The sequence below is a fragment of the Pistacia vera genome, unplaced genomic scaffold (assembly GCF_008641045.1).
Source record: "Pistacia vera cultivar Batoury unplaced genomic scaffold, PisVer_v2 Contig162, whole genome shotgun sequence".
Classification (NCBI taxonomy): domain Eukaryota; kingdom Viridiplantae; phylum Streptophyta; class Magnoliopsida; order Sapindales; family Anacardiaceae; genus Pistacia; species Pistacia vera.
Genome location: NW_022195705.1, coordinates 93,824 through 114,751, shown reverse-complemented (window position 1 = coordinate 114,751; position 20,928 = coordinate 93,824). Strand labels below are relative to the sequence as shown.

The 20,928-nt window shown below is 36.4% G+C and overlaps 6 protein-coding genes across 8 annotated transcripts; 2 read left to right on the top strand and 4 right to left on the bottom strand.

Annotated features, from left to right (window-relative positions):
- Positions 1–1,471: 1,471 nt before the first annotated feature.
- LOC116125281 (non-specific lipid-transfer protein A-like) lies at positions 1,472–2,562 on the bottom strand. The gene is made up of 2 exons (XM_031411024.1): positions 2,102–2,562; positions 1,472–2,012 (listed from the first exon to the last, which is right to left on the bottom strand). Exons 1-2 carry the CDS (start codon positions 2,329–2,331, stop codon positions 2,003–2,005), a joined length of 240 nt encoding a protein of 79 aa, XP_031266884.1. The 5' UTR covers positions 2,332–2,562; the 3' UTR covers positions 1,472–2,002.
- A 660-nt stretch (positions 2,563–3,222) lies between these two features.
- On the bottom strand, positions 3,223–5,714 carry LOC116125280 (multiple organellar RNA editing factor 8, chloroplastic/mitochondrial-like). Its single transcript, XM_031411023.1, has 4 exons — positions 5,251–5,714; positions 4,564–4,661; positions 4,418–4,483; positions 3,223–4,261 (listed from the first exon to the last, which is right to left on the bottom strand). The coding sequence occupies exons 1-4, from the start codon at positions 5,637–5,639 to the stop codon at positions 3,501–3,503; spliced, it is 1,314 nt and encodes a 437-aa protein (XP_031266883.1). The 5' UTR covers positions 5,640–5,714; the 3' UTR covers positions 3,223–3,500.
- Positions 5,715–8,619: 2,905 nt separating this feature from the next.
- LOC116125258 (ABC transporter G family member 10-like) lies at positions 8,620–10,776 on the top strand. The gene has a single exon (XM_031410983.1). The coding sequence runs from the start codon at positions 8,739–8,741 to the stop codon at positions 10,566–10,568; it is 1,830 nt and encodes a 609-aa protein (XP_031266843.1). The 5' UTR covers positions 8,620–8,738; the 3' UTR covers positions 10,569–10,776.
- A 102-nt stretch (positions 10,777–10,878) lies between these two features.
- LOC116125259 (cold-responsive protein kinase 1-like) lies at positions 10,879–12,778 on the bottom strand. Its single transcript, XM_031410984.1, has 2 exons — positions 12,604–12,778; positions 10,879–11,602 (listed from the first exon to the last, which is right to left on the bottom strand). The coding sequence occupies exons 1-2, from the start codon at positions 12,775–12,777 to the stop codon at positions 11,207–11,209; spliced, it is 570 nt and encodes a 189-aa protein (XP_031266844.1). The 5' UTR covers position 12,778; the 3' UTR covers positions 10,879–11,206.
- A 414-nt stretch (positions 12,779–13,192) lies between these two features.
- Positions 13,193–15,349, top strand: LOC116125283 (ABC transporter G family member 10-like). Its single transcript, XM_031411025.1, has one exon. The coding sequence runs from the start codon at positions 13,312–13,314 to the stop codon at positions 15,139–15,141; it is 1,830 nt and encodes a 609-aa protein (XP_031266885.1). The 5' UTR covers positions 13,193–13,311; the 3' UTR covers positions 15,142–15,349.
- Positions 15,350–15,451: 102 nt separating this feature from the next.
- LOC116125284 (cold-responsive protein kinase 1-like) lies at positions 15,452–20,203 on the bottom strand. 3 transcript variants are annotated; one of them, XM_031411027.1, is made up of 7 exons: positions 20,049–20,203; positions 18,762–18,885; positions 18,315–18,430; positions 17,992–18,202; positions 17,661–17,898; positions 17,177–17,327; positions 15,452–16,175 (listed from the first exon to the last, which is right to left on the bottom strand). In XM_031411027.1, the coding sequence occupies exons 2-7, from the start codon at positions 18,832–18,834 to the stop codon at positions 15,780–15,782; spliced, it is 1,185 nt and encodes a 394-aa protein (XP_031266887.1). In that variant the 5' UTR covers positions 18,835–18,885; positions 20,049–20,203; the 3' UTR covers positions 15,452–15,779. The 3 variants fall into 3 exon arrangements, with proteins under 3 accessions (XP_031266887.1, XP_031266886.1, XP_031266888.1); XM_031411026.1 differs by having other exon boundaries at positions 20,045–20,196; XM_031411028.1 differs by lacking the exon at positions 20,049–20,203 and adding an exon at positions 19,737–19,856.
- Positions 20,204–20,928: the final 725 nt, after the last annotated feature.

Below are 20,928 nucleotides of genomic sequence, written 5' to 3'. Positions count from 1 at the left end.
ATAACAGTAGAAAAAACATGGTTTCCACACTTCAGTACATAGAGTCCATCGACACGATTACCGCTTGCCACCACCTTTCGAGTTTGAAGATTCTGTATGATAAAATCATTGTCAGTAAAGGAAATAGACAAAGGAAAATCATTGGTTAATTTACTGACGGAAAGCAGATTTTTGGTTAAGTTTGGCACCACAAGAACATCATTTACTTGAAGAGTTGGAGTGGGAGAGCAGGAACCCATGTGTGTGATGGGTAGGGAGGATCCATTACCAACAATAACTCTATCCTTACCAGTGTAAGGTTCCACCTTATCAAGTTGAGACACATATGAAGTCATGTGTGCGGATGCTTCTGTATCAGTGTACCAATCTACTGTGTCATTGTCGATGGTGCAATTTGCAAGTGCTTCAACAAGGTTTGCATTAGATTTTGTGTATCTGATCTTACAGTTCATGGCATAATGGCCTTATTCACTGCAGATTTGACATCGAGGAGGTCTCTTATACTGTTGCTTGCCACGATTTCCTCCCTTTGATTGGCCTCCTTTATATTTGTTTTGATTATTATTAGGCCTTGCATTTCGGTTTGAAGATGCAGAGGAGGAATGAGCCACATAGACAGAGACGCCACATGCATTGTTATTAATAGACTTGGAAAAAAAGATCAAAGCTTTCTACTTTAGGAATAATATCTTTGAAACTTGGGATAGGAGTTAAAGATAATTGAGTGGTAGAGAAACTCGAGAACTCGTGGCCTAGACCACGTAAATACCAGTGCACTTTGTCAATGTCGTCAACTAGACGTCTCATGGCCGATAATTGATCACAATGGGCCTTGAATACTCGAGAGTATTCAGAAACACTGCGAGAGCCATACTTCATGAGATGAAGTTCATCTTTTATTTGAAGTTCCCGAACCTTAGATTTGTGACTGAAGGCAGTTTCAAGAGGGTTCTAGACTTCTCTTGATGTTGTAAGTCCAATAACGATAGAGAGTGCTTCCTCCATGAGAGAGGAAAGAAGAAGACTCATGACTAGTTGGTCATTTTGCTTCCAAAAGTTGTGGGCTGTGAGATCAGAGGTAGCAGAAGGCATAGATGTGGAGCCATCAATATATCCATAGTAGTTTTGACATTGCAGCAAGGGGACTACTTGGCTGCGCCAAAGAAGAAAATTGTTTGATGATAGCTTGATTGTTACCATGTGAACCATGGTATTAAAGGAGAGTGTAGAAGAATTTTCTGAGGCCATAGAATTGAGTGGAGGTTAATCCTATCGTGCTCGTGATACCATGAAGAGATTTTAGAGACAACAGTGAAACCACAGCAATTGCTTATGGCATAGGATTCTTCATTATATAGAAAACTGTTACAAGTATTAAAAGCTAGCAATAGCAGTACAAGCTATACAAGGAAAGATATCTACATATTCTATATTTACAACTAATCAACTCCTATATATTTGTACAACGTCTGTATTGCCGTATATTGCTCCTTAATGCTTGGATTGATTCTTTGTTTGATTGCTGCCTTGATTGTCTCCAGAGAATAATGCTCTGTTATCCCCAACAATTTTTTCATGGAAAATTGGTGGCTTATTCATGTATGATTGATTTTGCTATTGAATATTAAGCACACAAGAAGGGGGGGTGTGGTGGGGGGGTTGTTTGGGTTGGGGGGGAGTGGTGTGGATATTGGGGGATTGTTCTCTACAGTTTTTTATGCATGTATTGCATGTCTTTGATCAGTTCGTTGGCAACAAGAACAAGCAAGGAATGCTTAACAGTTAAAGTTAACACCAATTATTTCATGTATTTATTGCAGTAACTAAGCTTGCATAAACCATTACAAGAGAATCTGAATACAATTTCGTATATGATCACAGGGAATGATCAAACAATGCAACCATTATTGTAACACAGCATCATAATACAAGATTATGAAGATGGCAACACCGTAAAGCTGCAAAAGCCGTAACTTTATTTCTCATCCTAGTCTCTTCCATCTCAGTTAATGCTGGGAAAGTAACCAAAAAGGAAAACAAAGTTAAGATGGATTCATTATCAAGTTTCTGGAGTAAACAATATGCAAATAGTAAAACTCACTTGGCACAGTTGGTGTTCTTAGAGGTGGGAATGTTCAATGGAGCTCCAAATTTTCCAGGGAGAGATGAAGCAGCATCCTGGTTGATATTTGGATATTTAGCAGCAGCTGACTTCACACATTCACAAGCTGCTTGTCTATCCGCAGTGGTTGGAGTGATTGCCTTGATGTTTCTCACGCCATCACAGCATGCAGTTGAAGGATTTCCCGCAGCAGCCTCCAAGTAAGGCATGCAAGGGGCCAAAGATGCCGCAACTTGGTCGTATTAAACGGCTTCTCCAGGCTTCACCATGAAGTAGACCATGGCTACTACCAACACTAACATCACAATACTCTTCGTCTTTGAAGTTTGGAAAGCTAATTAATTAAGGACTCTTTGAGCTTATACTTGAATGAGCTTCTGCCTTTGGGATGAACTGTACTGAAGGTTCATAGAGGGTATAAATAGCATATCGTCAATGAAAAGAGTTTGTGTATGTGAGTAATGAGATAACAAATACAGTTAAAGCGTTTTGGCTTCTTCTCACCTTGAAATGTTTACTTGGGCTTGGCTATCCTAAAAGACAATGAAGAGGATAAGCTTTTGGATGATATTTACTCCTTTAGTTTCCAATGATCTTCATGAGCAATATACTGTTCTTTCCATGGAAGAAAATTGTATTTCTTCAGAGCAACCGTTGTCTCTTTCTGGGCAGTTACACACTTTCTCGGCAACAATAAGTATTAGGAATCGTGCTTTTGTTAGTTCTCACTGAACTTGATGAGCAATCCATATTGCTCATTACTGTTATTTCCATGGAAGAAAAGTGTCTTCCTTCAGGCCAAAACCATCGTCTACTGCTGGGTAGTTACACACTTTCTCAGCAACAATAAGATTTAGGACTCGATAATATTTGCTACACGAGACCTAAAGGATCACCGAGCCTGAACCCTCTGCTAGACAAAAGAACTAATTTGTCACCGGAAAATACAAGTCACCGCATCCAAGTGAGAGGAAATACGCATTTTATGATAAAATTTGAGTGGAGAGTAACTATTGGTGTACCATATTCAGAATTGAAAGAGTTAAACTTGGTAACAATAGGTGATCCATATTCAGAATCAAAAGAGTTAAACTTGAACAGGGCACCATATACGGTTTTTGAGATTGTTCATCACAAATGCATTAATTAAAAGGTTGTCTAAGATTATGAAAAAAATTATCACTACCCTGATAGCAAAAACAATGATCTTAAGTATCACTAGACCGTCTGAAAAGGCAAATAGCATCAATAATTCTTTAACATGTTTAGGAAAACCAGAATACAAATGCCATTAAATCTAAAGTCCAGGCATAGTTATCTACAACCACCCAAAAGGTCTCTACTCAGTGGATAGAAAACAACTCTTGTGGGCAGATTCTCAAGGCTGATAAGGGTTTCCACCAGGCACGTTTCTATTTTCGTTTGGTGTGTAGCTATTCTGGTACTGTGTGTTTGGCGCATTTTGGTAGGCAGGAGCCGCAGGACCAGCATTCTGATGTACACCCCCAGGCGTGTTACTGGACCATCCTGCATTAGGTGGCATTCCTCCCATGTTGCCAGCATTGTTGGGTTGGGGTGGCCTTCCTCCCATGTTGCTAGCATTGTTGGGTTGGGGTGGCATTCCTCCCATGTTGCCAGCATTGTTGGGTTGGGGTGGCGTTCCCCCGTAATTGTTGGCAGGTGGCATCCCCCCATAATTGTTGGCTGGTTGCCCTCCTCCATAATCTTTGGCTGGTGGAACTCCACTGTAGTTGTTAGCAGGTGGCACCCCATAGTTGTTCGGTGGCGGCATTCCTCCATAGTTGTTTGATGGGCCTCCCATGTTGTTCGGTGGCGGCATTCCTCCATAGTTGTTTGATGGGCCTCCCATGTTGTTAGGTGGCATTCTCCCCATATTGTTGGGAGGCATGTTGTTGGGAGGAGGCATGGTACTGTTGGGAGCAGAGTTTGGCATGCCCTGATTCTGGAAATCCCGGTTCTGCACGTTCTCCCTCCTTCTCTCAAAGTTTCTTGATCTATCAAAGTTACGAGGTCTATCATTGCGCCGATTTCGCTCATTTGCTCGCGCATTGTTCCTTATCCATTCTTCATGATACTTTGGATCATAAGGAACTGCTTCCCCATTGATGAAAGGTTCCCCTGCACAATCATGAACAATACTATGAATTATTTGAATAATGTATTTTAAAGGCAAATTCCCTAAAGCTAAGGTAAGCAACATTAATATAAGGAAAAAATATCATAATAAAAGCAGCAAAACAATTTGATTGTCACCTCATAAAAATTATGACTTACCTCCATAATCCTTATTCTTGACATCCAAGTATGAATCTGGCAGAACCCATCGAACTCTTGGCAGTTCTGTTAATAAACAGAGAAACATCAGTGACATCTCTTTAAAAAATAGCAGACAGTAGCAATTAAAAAAAAAAAAATTGTACCTTTGAGCTTGTATGAGAGCTCTTCTGAGACCAAAGCCCCAAATGCATAGTAGCACCTAGTTGAAACAGAATATATCTTCATCCTTGCTTCTTGTTCGCTATAAGAGAAAGAACAACCAACAAAGATTAACCAACAATATAAAATGATGCAAGCTTGCAAAACTGATATTTGTATTAAATAAGTGGAAAATTCACAAAGATCAAATTTCTAACTTTATCACAAAGATCAAATTCAGATTCATATTCAGAAGGATGTCACTAATTAATTTACAAGATATGAAGAAGACATTAGTCCCTTCAGAAAATTATCTAAAAGACGTATATAAAATTTCAGAAATAACCCTTGAAGATCATAAGTTTTAAAACTTATTTATGACAATCTTAAAACTATCACCATCATCAATAATAATCAGAATTCGTGTTCAGAGCCAAATATTAGTTTGTTCAAACACAAAATTACTTTATGAATGGCATCTAAAACAAAAATTTAGTCAAAACTAAATTAACTCTTCAACTTTATGGTTTAATATAAACAAATAAATCCACGCGCCCTCAATTGATGATATACAGCAAATAACAACCACATCAACAATAATAAACAAATAACACAGAGCAAATAAAATCACTTCCAATCCATGGTAAAAAATAACAAACAGCAACGATTTTTATTGAAAATTTGAAACAAACCTGCCAATGACCATGGCTAGGGTTTTGATATAGCTATCAATAATCTCATCCCTAGTGGCGTTTCCTTCAGGCGGCTCCATAACCACAAGCCAGTGCTCAAAGTCACACCCATCAAGCAGAATCGTTTCTTTCGGGGGCCGGTTCGACCAGTTTGGGTTAGGATCGTTGAGGGAGGACGACGTGGCGCGTGTGGACAAGCCGCGAGTAGGAGCAGCGACAAAGCGACCGATATTGACGGCAGCAAGAGGGCGGAGGCGATTGAAGAGAGCGAAGGAGAAAGAAGGAGAGGACTTGAGAGGATGAGAAGCGAGAGAGACCGAAGAAAGGGAGCGGGAGAGAAGGGCGGTTAGGGTTTTGGCAGTAGCGAGCTTAGAGAGGTGGGTCGCCATCTTTGTAAAACCCTAAATGAGAGAGTTTTGAGCTGGAGAGAAACAAAGTGCGGTGAGGGACTGAGGGTTTATGCCTTTGTGGGTAGGGTTTTATAATGAGAGGAAGGTCATTTTACCTGCTGATATTATTATCCAACCATTATCAGCCGTTCATCAATAATAGGATCAGCATTTCCCATTCAATGGGGCAAAATTGTATTTAAATTTAATATAATGGTTTATTTTATTTTTCATCCCTTATAAAGATTAAAGATGATATCCTTATAAAGACTTATTCAAAGAGAGCTACAAAAAGAAAAAAAACAAAAAAATAACGGAAAAAGAAAAAGAGAGAGAAATCATGAAGATCAAGGGTAACAATTGTCTTTATATGCTTCTTTTGTATTTGTCTTTGTAAAATTAGTGCTTCTCAAAGTTATAATAAGCTCGTTCCTTAAGGTATTTAAAAATAAATTAAAATAACAAAAACCCCTTATAATATTATACTTAACATTTTCTAAAGGAAATGGATAAGTTTATTAAAAGGAGAAAATGAAATGAACCTTTTAATGAACAAACTTTTAATTAAAATCAATATAACTCTTAACGTAATTAAATATTGGGTTAATAATAATAATTCTTCTAAAATATAATTGAATAACAAAAATCTCTTTATAGTTATAGAAATGATAGAAACAATTAAATAAATTTTCGTAATTCATTCAATTATAAAATCTAACGATGCATTAAACGGCTCACTAACCGTAAGAGAATTTTTGTTATTTTTGAAATATCAGGAAAACATTTATTATTTGATTAAATCTCAAGGGTTGGGAAAAAACCCTTAAATATTTTTTCTTCTATAAAATTAGGGTGACAATAATATTATTAGTTACAAATCACTGATTAAAATAGACAAACATATGTAGAAAAAATATATCCGATTAAATACTAATTAAAAAAATCAACTATAATCAATCAAGTGTGCTGATTTAATTACAAAGTGGAGATTCTAATTTTGTACAAGTAATATTATTATTGAAAACAAAGTAATTTTTAGTTTATTGAGTTTTATGAATAATTATTTTGTTTTTTCTATTATAAATTTCATTAAAAAATAAATAAATTTAGTATATTATTGTTGTTATTATATTTTAGAACTGGGTTGTGTTATATATTATTGAAATAATTTTATCTATAAATTGAGTATACTATAGAATAATGTTTTTCTCTTCTAAAAAAGTAAAGTATGAAACTGAAATACAAATAGGGATATATTATATTATGTTAATAAATGTAACAACGTACCAGAACCGATATAAATTATCATATAATAGAATTTAGAAATTCAGTTGAGTGTTGTTCCAAAAGTAGTTGAACTAATATAGGGTGGAGTACCATTTTTATGAAACAAAGTAATAATAATCGGATTAATACTCAATTTATATACTTTTCACTCAGGAAAATTAAGGTTTCTAATACTGGAATTGCTTGTTTTATTAAGATATGTTTTCTTTTAATTTTAAGTATAATTTGTCATCAATCTTGAAATCCAAGTTTGACAGCTAAAGATGTTTTCAATTTCAAGTAATACACCACCTAAAGATATAAATAAGCTTGTTATTCTATAAATAAAAAATTTGATGGGATTAATAAGGACATAACAGAGTTATCATTCGTGAATTTGAGCTTGTTGGTGATTTAATATTTAATATTTCATTTTTTTTTTTTAATAATCCAAAAACCCTGTCAAACTTACTTTGCAAGTTTAAAAAATTGAGTAAACGACGTATTCCCACCCGAGGTTTAGTAAAATCCTAAGTTGATACTCCTGGTTGTATTTGTTTTAGATTCACACCCCTAAATTAACACTGTTAGTGACTGTTAAAAATTGTCGAAAATGGTGAGTAGGGTCGACAAATGAAGGTATGAGTTTTATAGAGAAGGTTGTAGAGATTCTAACGGTGGTCTTGGAAGTGATTTTGGACTTCGAAATCGGTCGAAAAAAGCCAAAAAAATTAGCTTGGACTTTGCTAACGTGAGCCATTTTTTGCTAACATAAGCCCATTTTTGCCAAAGAAAACGTCGGCGCACTTTAGCGTGCTAACGTTTGTTGTGTTACAGTGAAAAGTTAAGAATCTGTTAAAATAAAAAAAACAACGTTACTTTGAAGGTGGAAATCTTAAATAAATACAACCAAGAGTATCAACTTAAGATATGGCTAACCTGAATCTCTGTTTTAAAAATCGACCGCTTGGACCGAGACCTGGCAGCTTGTCCGGTTCGGTTCAGGTCTTAAGGAGGTTTTTGAAATATTTCAAAATTATAAGGGTTAATTGTAATTTTATAGGGGTGTTTTGGAGATATGTCAAAAGTTTAGGGATTAATTGGTAATTTTTTGGGGTATTTTTGAAATAAATAAAAATTTTAGGGAAATTTTTGTAATATATTAAAATTTGAGAGATTAATAATAATTTTTTTTAAAATAAAATTGTCGTTGACATCATCGGTCCAACCAGCCGGATGGACCAATTGACCAGTGACCCGAGTAGCAAAACAGGTTACCCTCCCATCCGGGTTTTAAAACAATGACCTGAATACGCAGTTTGCTTATAAAAAAATTTATCCTTAAAAAATAAATCACAGGCCTGGTTATCAAACTAACCCGAGTACAGGAGACTTTTGAACACATGTAGTACAAGAATAGAATGGCATAAAATAAATTTAGAAGTGTTCAACCAAACTGTTGAGCTGTCAGTTAAGGTGGGGAAGCCACCAACACCCAACTCTAGGCAGTCAATATGCAGCTCAACTGATATAAACTTTCCCATAATAAGCAACTCTTTTTCTTGTAATAATCTATAACTCATCAAATCCTACCAAAAATCCCTTTAATTTCCTTGACAAGTTCCTCACAAATTTGCCAAACCAAGTCAAGTTTTTTGCCTAAAATTTAATTATAAGCCTATGCATGAATTTAACCATTGCCTTTTCATGCCTTAACTATAACTTGTGTGCTAATTAACACTTGGTTTGGTGTGTTAGCTCATCTTCTACTTCTCATTCAAAAGTGTCTTACACATCCCATTTACCTGCACTTTCTCTACACATTTTCCCTTCATGGAATTGCCAGTGAAGGCATCGGTTTCCGATGGCCGGAAAGCCTTTTCCCGGTTGGAAACCAAGAATCTGTCTTACAAATTGTGCAGCAACTTTGATGAGTACTTGAGTTGGGTTACTTGTTGTAGTGGGGTTTCAAAGGGAGGTTCTAATAAGTGTATTCTGAAAGATGTGAGTTGTGAAGCTAGGCCTGGAGAGATTACTGCCATTGCTGGTCCTAGTGGGGCTGGAAAAACTACATTGTTAGAGATTCTTGCTGGAAAGATTTCATTGCAGAAAGTGTCAGGTCAAGTGCTTGTTAATGACAGGCCTATGGTTGCTAGTTGTTTTCGGAAAATTTCTGGGTATGTCACCCAAGATGATGCTCTATTTCCATTACTTACAGTTGAAGAAACACTGATGTTTAGTGCACTTCTGAGGCTACCAGTAGGGCGCAAAGAGGCTGCCGCAAGAGTGAGAGTTTTGTTGAAGGAGCTTGGACTAGGTCATATTGCAAGTTCAAGAATTGGTGAGGGATCAAGTTTTGGCATTTCAGGTGGCGAAAGGCGAAGAGTTTCGATTGGCGTTGATTTAGTTCATGACCCTGCTGTTGTTCTGATTGATGAACCAACTTCAGGGTTGGATTCAGCGTCAGCTCTCCATACAGTGACCCTGCTTAAATCAATGGTGGTTAATCAAGGTAAGACGATTGTTTTAACCGTCCACCAGCCTGGTTTTCGAATCCTGCAGCTGTTTGATCGGCTTGTTTTGCTTTCAAATGGATTTGTTGTTCATAATGGGACATTGAATCTTCTTGAAGAGAGGCTAAAGATTGCTGGTCACTACATTCCTCGCCATGTCAATGTGCTAGAATTTGCCATTGATGTCATTGAAAGCTTGGTTCCCCGAATTCCAGCAACTCAAACCAACCACCACTGTCATCTACAGATTAGAAAGGATAAAGAAGATAATCTTGAAAGTAAGCTTTTCTCATACCATAACTCTCGATTTGAGGAGATTTTAGTACTAGGGCAAAGATTTTGCTATAACATATTCCGGACCAGGCAACTTTTTGCCACAAGAGTAATACAAGCCTTGGTAGCTGGTTTAGTCCTCGGAACCATATACATGAATGTTGGCAATGATATAGGAAGGATTGCGCTACAAACCCGAATTGGATTCTTCGCTTTCAGCCTCACATTCATGTTATCTTCCTCAACAGAAGGTCTGCCGATTTTCTTGCAAGAGCGAAGAATTCTAACGAGGGAAACTTCCAGAGGAGCTTACCGAGTTTCTTCCTATGTTTTAGCAAACACTCTCATCTTCATTCCTTTTCTTCTGATGGTTGGTCTTCTCTTCACCACTCCAGTTTACTGGCTGGTTGGCTTGAGAAGGGACATTGATGGGTATCTTTACTTCTCTCTGGTGGTCTGGATGGTTCTTCTCATGGCCAATTCATTTGTCGCATGTTTCAGTGCTCTTGTGCCCAACTTCATCATGGGAACATCAGTAATTGCAGGCCTTATGGGATCTTTCTTTCTGTTTTCTGGGTATTTTATATCGAAGAACAGCATACCTAACTACTGGATTTTCATGCATTACTTGAGCATGTTTAAATACCCATATGAATGTTTTATGATAAATGAATATGGAGGAGAGCAAGGCAAAACAAAGTGCTTAGAGGTTAAAAATGGAGAATGCAGTTTGCATGGAAGTGAGTTCTTACAGCAACAAGATCTGACAGAGTCAAAGAAATGGATCAATTTAGCTGTGATGTTGAGTTTCATCATCGGCTACAGAGTTCTTTGTTTCTTTATATTGTGGTTCAGATGTTACAGAACCAGAAATTAGATAAAAAGTTTTACAAAAGGATAGACATATACATATGCTTTCTCCTTCTCTTTCTTTTCTTTTTCTTTTTCTTTTTTTCCTTATTCTTTTACTCATTTATCAGTATGATAAGCAATCCATTGTATGATCTTTATATACATTCATTGATAAAGGAATTCTTGCCTATACTAATCCAGGATTGGCTTTGTTGCTCCATATACTGTACATGTCCAATATGATAAAAAAGGAAAATATTCAAGAAACAAACTTGCACAACAGAACTCTACATCGACATACAAATTACAAAGCATAAACTAGGCTGAAAATAAACTTAATGAATACGGACTTGCATTTGTTCCTTTATTTAATTACTGAGAAGTACAAGTTGAGTGGCCAAAGAGTGTAGAATAGGTCCTCTTTTCCAGAAACACAAAAACAATATCGAAAAGAAAGGAAAACAAAGAGCTACGTGGAAAAAGAATCAACTAGATCAAAAACCTACTAGATTACAGAACATGTACAGAAATGATTTGCCGAAAGACTAAGAATCACTTTGTTAGCACCTCATATGCACTTCAAATGCCCTCCAAAGCCAAACTCTATTGATCTTCAGTAAAGAAAGAAAAATGAAATAATAAGTTAAAAAATATTTTATCAACTTAATTGCTTCGGTCATATATAGAGTTGAAGGTCATGGTAGCATAAGAGGTATCCATATTTCCTGAAGATGAAGAAGAACCATCCAGCCTGCCAGAGTCTGCAGATTGTGTCAAAGCTTTATTCTTCCCATCGGACTCATCTTTCTGGCCCTTGCCAACTTTGAGTCCGAGTAACTCAGAAAGAAGGCCAGGTTTTGATATTTTTTGTTCGCTTACATCTATTTCACCTGTTAGCATCTGAACCACGGTAGACATGGACGGTCGGAGCTTAGGCATATCTTGGGTGCAGAGGAGAGCAATCTTCAGATATCTGTCAGCCTCTTCAACATTGTAATCCTCGTTTAATAATGCATCCACCAATTGCAATAGCTCTCCTTTCTCATACAGTTCCCATGCCTGCAGATTGCATATCTCCTTAATAAGAACCAAATTAAACATGTGACTCTTAATGGCCTACTCAACTCTGTTAAACAATCGAAGAGATTTCTTTAAAAGGGATTACCCACTTTTGGGATTTGGATTATAAAAAATTACCAATGGCCAAAAGTAAAGAATTAAGGCAAGTTGGGGGTCAGGTTTGAAACGAATGATGTTCTAAACATTATGATGAGTGGATTCACAACAAAACTTTCAGGAAGGTTTACTATCATTTTAGGGAAATTTAGAATAAAGAATGACAGGGATGGACATTAAGATTAGCATACTGCTAAAATTAGCGCCTGCTCAATTGTGAATACTCTACAAACAGAGTAAAAGTCTCAAACAAAGCTCAAAGCAAACAATGTTTCACTCTCCACTATATAATATTCCAATGACCGTAAAACATATGAGGTGATGTTAGAACCGCACTGGCCTCACTCTAGTTACAAAAATTACATAATACCACCTAGCGAAATGATTTTTAGGCACAAATCTATTAAAGCTAGAAAAATTCTATCAAGCCTATCAAAACATATAATGGCTGCACTAGTATATAAGGCAAAAAAAAAACAATCAATTATGAGATCCACAACTACAACACCCAGAACATCTTGACCCATTCTTAGGCAAATCTTGGTGCTTTTAATTTTGTACCAACTTTAATGCCATTCAGACATAACGTCACGCTTTAGAGTGTGCTTGCGCCGAGAAATCCTTGTTTAAGTGTGACAGAAGGTATAATATTTCATTAAGGTGGAAAGCATAAGATCATATAACATATGAAGAGAAAACACTGAAGACTCAGAAAGAGCAGAAGATTGCATTTAACTGAAATGTAGGCAGGTTATGGAAGGATCCTGCATTTTCTGTGGACACCCAATTTCAATCCTTTATCTCTTTTTAAAAGCTATCACAACCAGACATGAATCTAATCAAAGAATGACAATCTTAAAAGTTAAAAATGTGTTAATGCTTACCTTTTCAAGCAGATATTGTTCTTCATAAGGTAACCGCTTGTTTGTGTTGCACCTCCCACTAACAATTTCTAGTAGCAGAACGCCAAAACTATATATATCTGCTTTCCTTGTCAGCTGACCTCGTATAGCATACTCAGGTGCAAGGTAACCTCTACATAGACCAAATAAAGACATCAAAACAAATTCATGAGTTCGAATAAAAAAAAAAATTTATCCTTAAAAAATAAATCACAGGCCTGGTTATCAAACTAACCCGAGTACAGGAGACTTTTGAACACATGTAGTACAAGAATAGAATGGCAAAAAATAAATTTAGAAGTGTTCAACCAAACTGTTGAGCTGTCAGTTAAGGTGGGGAAGCCACCAACACCCAACTCTAGGCAGTCAATATGCAGCTCAACTGATATAAACTTTCCCATAATAAGCAACTCTTTTTCTTGTAATAATCTATAACTCATCAAATCCTACCAAAAATCCCTTTAATTTCCTTGACAAGTTCCTCACAAATTTGCCAAACCAAGTCAAGTTTTTTGCCTAAAATTTAATTATAAGCCTATGCATGAATTTAACCATTGCCTTTTCATGCCTTAACTATAACTTGTGTGCTAATTAACACTTGGTTTGGTGTGTTAGCTCATCTTCTACTTCTCATTCAAAAGTGTCTTACACATCCCATTTACCTGCACTTTCTCTACACATTTTCCCTTCATGGAATTGCCAGTGAAGGCATCGGTTTCCGATGGCCGGAAAGCCTTTTCCCGGTTGGAAACCAAGAATCTGTCTTACAAATTGTGCAGCAACTTTGATGAGTACTTGAGTTGGGTTACTTGTTGTAGTGGGGTTTCAAAGGGAGGTTCTAATAAGTGTATTCTGAAAGATGTGAGTTGTGAAGCTAGGCCTGGAGAGATTACTGCCATTGCTGGTCCTAGTGGGGCTGGAAAAACTACATTGTTAGAGATTCTTGCTGGAAAGATTTCATTGCAGAAAGTGTCAGGTCAAGTGCTTGTTAATGACAGGCCTATGGTTGCTAGTTGTTTTCGGAAAATTTCTGGGTATGTCACCCAAGATGATGCTCTATTTCCATTACTTACAGTTGAAGAAACACTGATGTTTAGTGCACTTCTGAGGCTACCAGTAGGGCGCAAAGAGGCTGCCGCAAGAGTGAGAGTTTTGTTGAAGGAGCTTGGACTAGGTCATATTGCAAGTTCAAGAATTGGTGAGGGATCAAGTTTTGGCATTTCAGGTGGCGAAAGGCGAAGAGTTTCGATTGGCGTTGATTTAGTTCATGACCCTGCTGTTGTTCTGATTGATGAACCAACTTCAGGGTTGGATTCAGCGTCAGCTCTCCATACAGTGACCCTGCTTAAATCAATGGTGGTTAATCAAGGTAAGACGATTGTTTTAACCGTCCACCAGCCTGGTTTTCGAATCCTGCAGCTGTTTGATCGGCTTGTTTTGCTTTCAAATGGATTTGTTGTTCATAATGGGACATTGAATCTTCTTGAAGAGAGGCTAAAGATTGCTGGTCACTACATTCCTCGCCATGTCAATGTGCTAGAATTTGCCATTGATGTCATTGAAAGCTTGGTTCCCCGAATTCCAGCAACTCAAACCAACCACCACTGTCATCTACAGATTAGAAAGGATAAAGAAGATAATCTTGAAAGTAAGCTTTTCTCATACCATAACTCTCGATTTGAGGAGATTTTAGTACTAGGGCAAAGATTTTGCTATAACATATTCCGGACCAGGCAACTTTTTGCCACAAGAGTAATACAAGCCTTGGTAGCTGGTTTAGTCCTCGGAACCATATACATGAATGTTGGCAATGATATAGGAAGGATTGCGCTACAAACCCGAATTGGATTCTTCGCTTTCAGCCTCACATTCATGTTATCTTCCTCAACAGAAGGTCTGCCGATTTTCTTGCAAGAGCGAAGAATTCTAACGAGGGAAACTTCCAGAGGAGCTTACCGAGTTTCTTCCTATGTTTTAGCAAACACTCTCATCTTCATTCCTTTTCTTCTGATGGTTGGTCTTCTCTTCACCACTCCAGTTTACTGGCTGGTTGGCTTGAGAAGGGACATTGATGGGTATCTTTACTTCTCTCTGGTGGTCTGGATGGTTCTTCTCATGGCCAATTCATTTGTCGCATGTTTCAGTGCTCTTGTGCCCAACTTCATCATGGGAACATCAGTAATTGCAGGCCTTATGGGATCTTTCTTTCTGTTTTCTGGGTATTTTATATCGAAGAACAGCATACCTAACTACTGGATTTTCATGCATTACTTGAGCATGTTTAAATACCCATATGAATGTTTTATGATAAATGAATATGGAGGAGAGCAAGGCAAAACAAAGTGCTTAGAGGTTAAAAATGGAGAATGCAGTTTGCATGGAAGTGAGTTCTTACAGCAACAAGATCTGACAGAGTCAAAGAAATGGATCAATTTAGCTGTGATGTTGAGTTTCATCATCGGCTACAGAGTTCTTTGTTTCTTTATATTGTGGTTCAGATGTTACAGAACCAGAAATTAGATAAAAAGTTTTACAAAAGGATAGACATATACATATGCTTTCTCCTTCTCTTTCTTTTCTTTTTCTTTTTCTTTTTTTCCTTATTCTTTTACTCATTTATCAGTATGATAAGCAATCCATTGTATGATCTTTATATACATTCATTGATAAAGGAATTCTTGCCTATACTAATCCAGGATTGGCTTTGTTGCTCCATATACTGTACATGTCCAATATGATAAAAAAGGAAAATATTCAAGAAACAAACTTGCACAACAGAACTCTACATCGACATACAAATTACAAAGCATAAACTAGGCTGAAAATAAACTTAATGAATACGGACTTGCATTTGTTCCTTTATTTAATTACTGAGAAGTACAAGTTGAGTGGCCAAAGAGTGTAGAATAGGTCCTCTTTTCCAGAAACACAAAAACAATATCGAAAAGAAAGGAAAACAAAGAGCTACGTGGAAAAAGAATCAACTAGATCAAAAACCTACTAGATTACAGAACATGTACAGAAATGATTTGCCGAAAGACTAAGAATCACTTTGTTAGCACCTCATATGCACTTCAAATGCCCTCCAAAGCCAAACTCTATTGATCTTCAGTAAAGAAAGAAAAATGAAATAATAAGTTAAAAAATATTTTATCAACTTAATTGCTTCGGTCATATATAGAGTTGAAGGTCATGGTAGCATAAGAGGTATCCATATTTCCTGAAGATGAAGAAGAACCATCCAGCCTGCCAGAGTCTGCAGATTGTGTCAAAGCTTTATTCTTCCCATCGGACTCATCTTTCTGGCCCTTGCCAACTTTGAGTCCGAGTAACTCAGAAAGAAGGCCAGGTTTTGATATTTTTTGTTCGCTTACATCTATTTCACCTGTTAGCATCTGAACCACGGTAGACATGGACGGTCGGAGCTTAGGCATATCTTGGGTGCAGAGGAGAGCAATCTTCAGATATCTGTCAGCCTCTTCAACATTGTAATCCTCGTTTAATAATGCATCCACCAATTGCAATAGCTCTCCTTTCTCATACAGTTCCCATGCCTGCAGATTGCATATCTCCTTAATAAGAACCAAATTAAACATGTGACTCTTAATGGCCTACTCAACTCTGTTAAACAATCGAAGAGATTTCTTTAAAAGGGATTACCCACTTTTGGGATTTGGATTATAAAAAATTACCAATGGCCAAAAGTAAAGAATTAAGGCAAGTTGGGGGTCAGGTTTGAAACGAATGATGTTCTAAACATTATGATGAGTGGATTCACAACAAAACTTTCAGGAAGGTTTACTATCATTTTAGGGAAATTTAGAATAAAGAATGACAGGGATGGACATTAAGATTAGCATACTGCTAAAATTAGCGCCTGCTCAATTGTGAATACTCTACAAACAGAGTAAAAGTCTCAAACAAAGCTCAAAGCAAACAATGTTTCACTCTCCACTATATAATATTCCAATGACCGTAAAACATATGAGGTGATGTTAGAACCGCACTGGCCTCACTCTAGTTACAAAAATTACATAATACCACCTAGCGAAATGATTTTTAGGCACAAATCTATTAAAGCTAGAAAAATTCTATCAAGCCTATCAAAACATATAATGGCTGCACTAGTATATAAGGCAAAAAAAAAACAATCAATTATGAGATCCACAACTACAACACCCAGAACATCTTGACCCATTCTTAGGCAAATCTTGGTGCTTTTAATTTTGTACCAACTTTAATGCCATTCAGACATAACGTCACGCTTTAGAGTGTGCTTGCGCCGAGAAATCCTTGTTTAAGTGTGACAGAAGGTATAATATTTCATTAAGGTGGAAAGCATAAGATCATATAACATATGAAGAGAAAACACTGAAGACTCAGAAAGAGCAGAAGATTGCATTTAACTGAAATGTAGGCAGGTTATGGAAGGATCCTGCATTTTCTGTGGACGCCCAATTTCAATCCTTTATCTCTTTTTAAAAGCTATCGCAGCCAGACATGAATCTAATCAAAGAGTGACAATCTTAAAAGTTAAAAATGTGTTAATGCTTACCTTTTCAAGCAGATATTGTTCTTCATAAGGTAACCGCTTGTTTGTGTTGCACCTCCCACTAACAATTTCTAGTAGCAGAACGCCAAAACTATATATATCTGCTTTCCTTGTCAGCTGACCTCGTATAGCATACTCAGGTGCAAGGTAACCTCTACATAGACCAAATAAAGACATCAAAACAAATTCATGAGTTCGAATAAAAATTATAAATTATAAATTTTTTAAATTAATAATAAATAATTGAGCAAAAATAAATCCAAGACAAGCCACTTGACCACCCCTAAAGCACTTGTTTATACTAATCAAATAAGGGAAAAAAAATTAAAAAAAAAAAAAAGCATACCATGCCCCACAAATTTCGTTGAAATCAAATTTCAGCACGGTTTCACATCATAGAGGTAAAAATTACCCCCACAATCTTTAAATCCCTTTGACCATTAAATAATCAACTGAAGAGGCTGTAATAAGAAATTCAGAAACTTACTCTGTCCCAGCAACACGTGTACTAATGTGAGTCAAGTTGGATGGGAAAAACTTTGCAAGACCGAAATCTGAAATTTTGGGCATGAGGTCTTTATCCAGGAGTATATTGCTTGCTTTAATATCTCTATGCACAATATGTGGTTGAACCTCCTCATGCAGGAAAGCAAGTCCTTGAGCAACACCGATGCAAATACTGCGACGTGTATGCCAACTGAATTGGATACTGCTGTGCCCTCTACCTAAAGAGGAATAATAACATATCACTCAGACAGTTAAGAAAATCAGACATAAACTAGGTTAAGAAAATCAAACATAAAACTACATCAGCTTACCAAGAAGAGTTTGTGCAAGACTGTTATTCTCAAGATAGCCATAGACCAAAATTCGATGGTTTGCTTCCACACAACAACCATGCAATTTAACCAAGTTATCATGCTTTATCTTTGCAATTGCTTCTATCTCTCTCAAGAACTCTCGTTCCCCTTGCCTTGATTCAGCTGATAGTACCTTTATAGCAGCTAGAGTGCCATCTTTGAGCCTTCCCTGTTGATTAACAAGAATTTTAAGGGCCAGTTGATGGAATAATAAACAAATTTGTTTACCAACTAGCAATACATCTACTTCTTGAAAAAAATTGGGCCATATCTGCAATCACCTTGTAGACAGAACCGAAGCCTCCCTGTCCTATTTTATTGGCCACACTGAAATTTTCTGTTGCCCTTCGCAACTCTCCATAAGTATAAATGTTTGTATCATGGATGCTAGAAAAATCTGCACCCAATTTAATTGCATTAGAAGCTTTTAAATACAAAAAAAGCTACAAAAAGCAAAAATTTTCCAAGATCAAGACTTGCACGCGTGATTGTGTATGAACAATTATATCCAAAGAATGTAAAAGGAGATAGAGATAGTATTGAATTATTAGTCCACTAATGAGGTGCATGGTAGCTAATCTAACTGCTGAAGTTTCATTAAGCACTCAAGAAACCGGTGTGGAAATAAATCAGTAATCCACAAACCCAACCTCATTTAGGGAGGATCTTAGTTTGTGCTTTTCGGTTACATTAGGGAGATTGAAGATTGAAACTTCAGAACTATGTACCTTCTTTACCGTCTACTGCATCTTTACCAAATGGAACTCTCTTCTTTCTGAAAAATGAAGGAAAACAAGTCATCTTGAGCTGCTCTATGTGAACTGATTCTTGAAGTCAGATCAATCTTCTGCCCTGTATAAACCATGAATCACTGACTTTTGTTTATGTAACCAAAAAATATATATATTCATGCTTTACCAGAATCTGATTAATGACTATAGAAATCCCTAGAAAGGAAAAATGAACAAGTTAAATATGCCACCAAAGAACAATGGCAGTCTAACAATCATCAGCATTACCAATCAATCATTGCTACTTTCGGAATGCATATCTATCTAGGCCAATAAAAACTCATTAATTTGATAAATAGGAAACTTATCCCAAAATTCAACCTTCTTGTTTCATTGACTTCAAAATCTTATTGAATGGAAAAAAAAAAAAAGTTACCTAAACAAAACATATATATTGAACCAAAAAGAAAGTTTTTGATGGAACCTCTCACGAATATTAAAAGTTCAGTGGAACCAGTATTGGCACAAAAAATGTAGAGCAGGATTTAGCAGTATCTAAGCACCATCTGAAGATTCCCCTCTCTTTCCAATTGAATTTGGAAGCTATTAAAACTCAAATCTTCATGCTACATATAATTATTTTCAGTGATTTGATTAAACTGAACCATAATCCTACCACATAAACTTGGATTAATTTGTGAAGTAAGGAAGTCGAAGACTCAATGCAGAGAATATTTTAAGTTCAATTCTTTTAGGTTCTACATATACAGGTGATGGGAAAAGTTCTTAAATTCTTTAGAACCCTGCAAAACACAATCTACGAGGCTTCAAACATAACAATACACATTTACCCACAATCGATCTTGAAAATGACCATTAGCTCAAAGTCAAAAACCAAAACAAAAACAAACAAAACCAAGATTATGCTCTTAAACAACATAAACCCATAAAAATAAAAGCTAAGCTAAAGACCAAGCCATCCAATTTTAATTCCACAGTTCAACACAAAAACCAAAAGCAGTCGTCTTTCTTCATCAGTGTGCTCACTGCTCAGAACACGTAAAATAAATCTTTGGCTGCCCAGAATGATGAAACACCTCTTTTCAAAAAAAGAAAAAAGAAAAAAAAGTTCAACTCAAGCAGATGCAAACGCTTGAGAAATAAACAGACAGATGAACAGGGAATTCAGCTTTTTTCTTGCTTCCTGGCAACCAATCAAACACATAAAAAAGATTAAAAGAAAAGCAAAACAAAAAAGTGTAGAAGTTACAGAAACTCACCCACCTGAGAGGATGATGAAAAAAAATGTTGGAGTGCGCGTGAGAAAAAGATGATGATGTGGATGTAGTTGCAGCCAGTAGTCGTTTAAGAAGAACAAGAACAAGTAAAGAAGTTGAAAGGTCAAAACTGATGAGCTTCATTTTCATTCCATTCATTGCTTGGATTTTGCTTATTATATTATTTTATATTAGAGTTTTTTTTGTTTTTTCTTGATGAATAATTCTCTAATCAAAATATTCTTATATTAATTTGTCTTAACCATCAACCATGAATATAGATATATAAATCTGAGTTATAAAATATCATATCAGTCCAATGTGATAAAGCTAAAGTAATTAAGCATGGTTTTAATAAAATTAATATCAGCATCCGGATTAGAAAATGAATCATGAGATAATAAAATAATATTTTATTATTTATATATTAAAAGGAACTTTATAAATTTAAAAAAAAACTTACTTTTCAATGATATATTAGGAAACTTGGCAGGTGGGGATGATGATTTTCTTTAAAAAAGTTGACTTTGACTATTTAAAACAAGAGTTTACGACTTTTTCCCACCCAAAAAATAGCTTATTGACTTTCCCAGCCCTATAATTTTAAAATATTATTTTACTACCTGCCTTTAGTAATTTTCGTTATGAGGAAGGGCATGATGGTCAAAATTTAGTCATAAGTGAGGGTAGGATGGTCTTTCGACTTCTTCAATCGCCCCTTAAACATCGGCTGTCTGGCCGCCTTCTCTACCAAAAATCATCCCTCACCCCGCCATTTGACTCACCGTTGAGGGCATCACCCCCACTAGCAACAATCATCATAAAATCGACATAAACGTTGTTGTTGAGATTAGGGTTATTGCAAGTGGGAAAAAATGGGTTTTTGG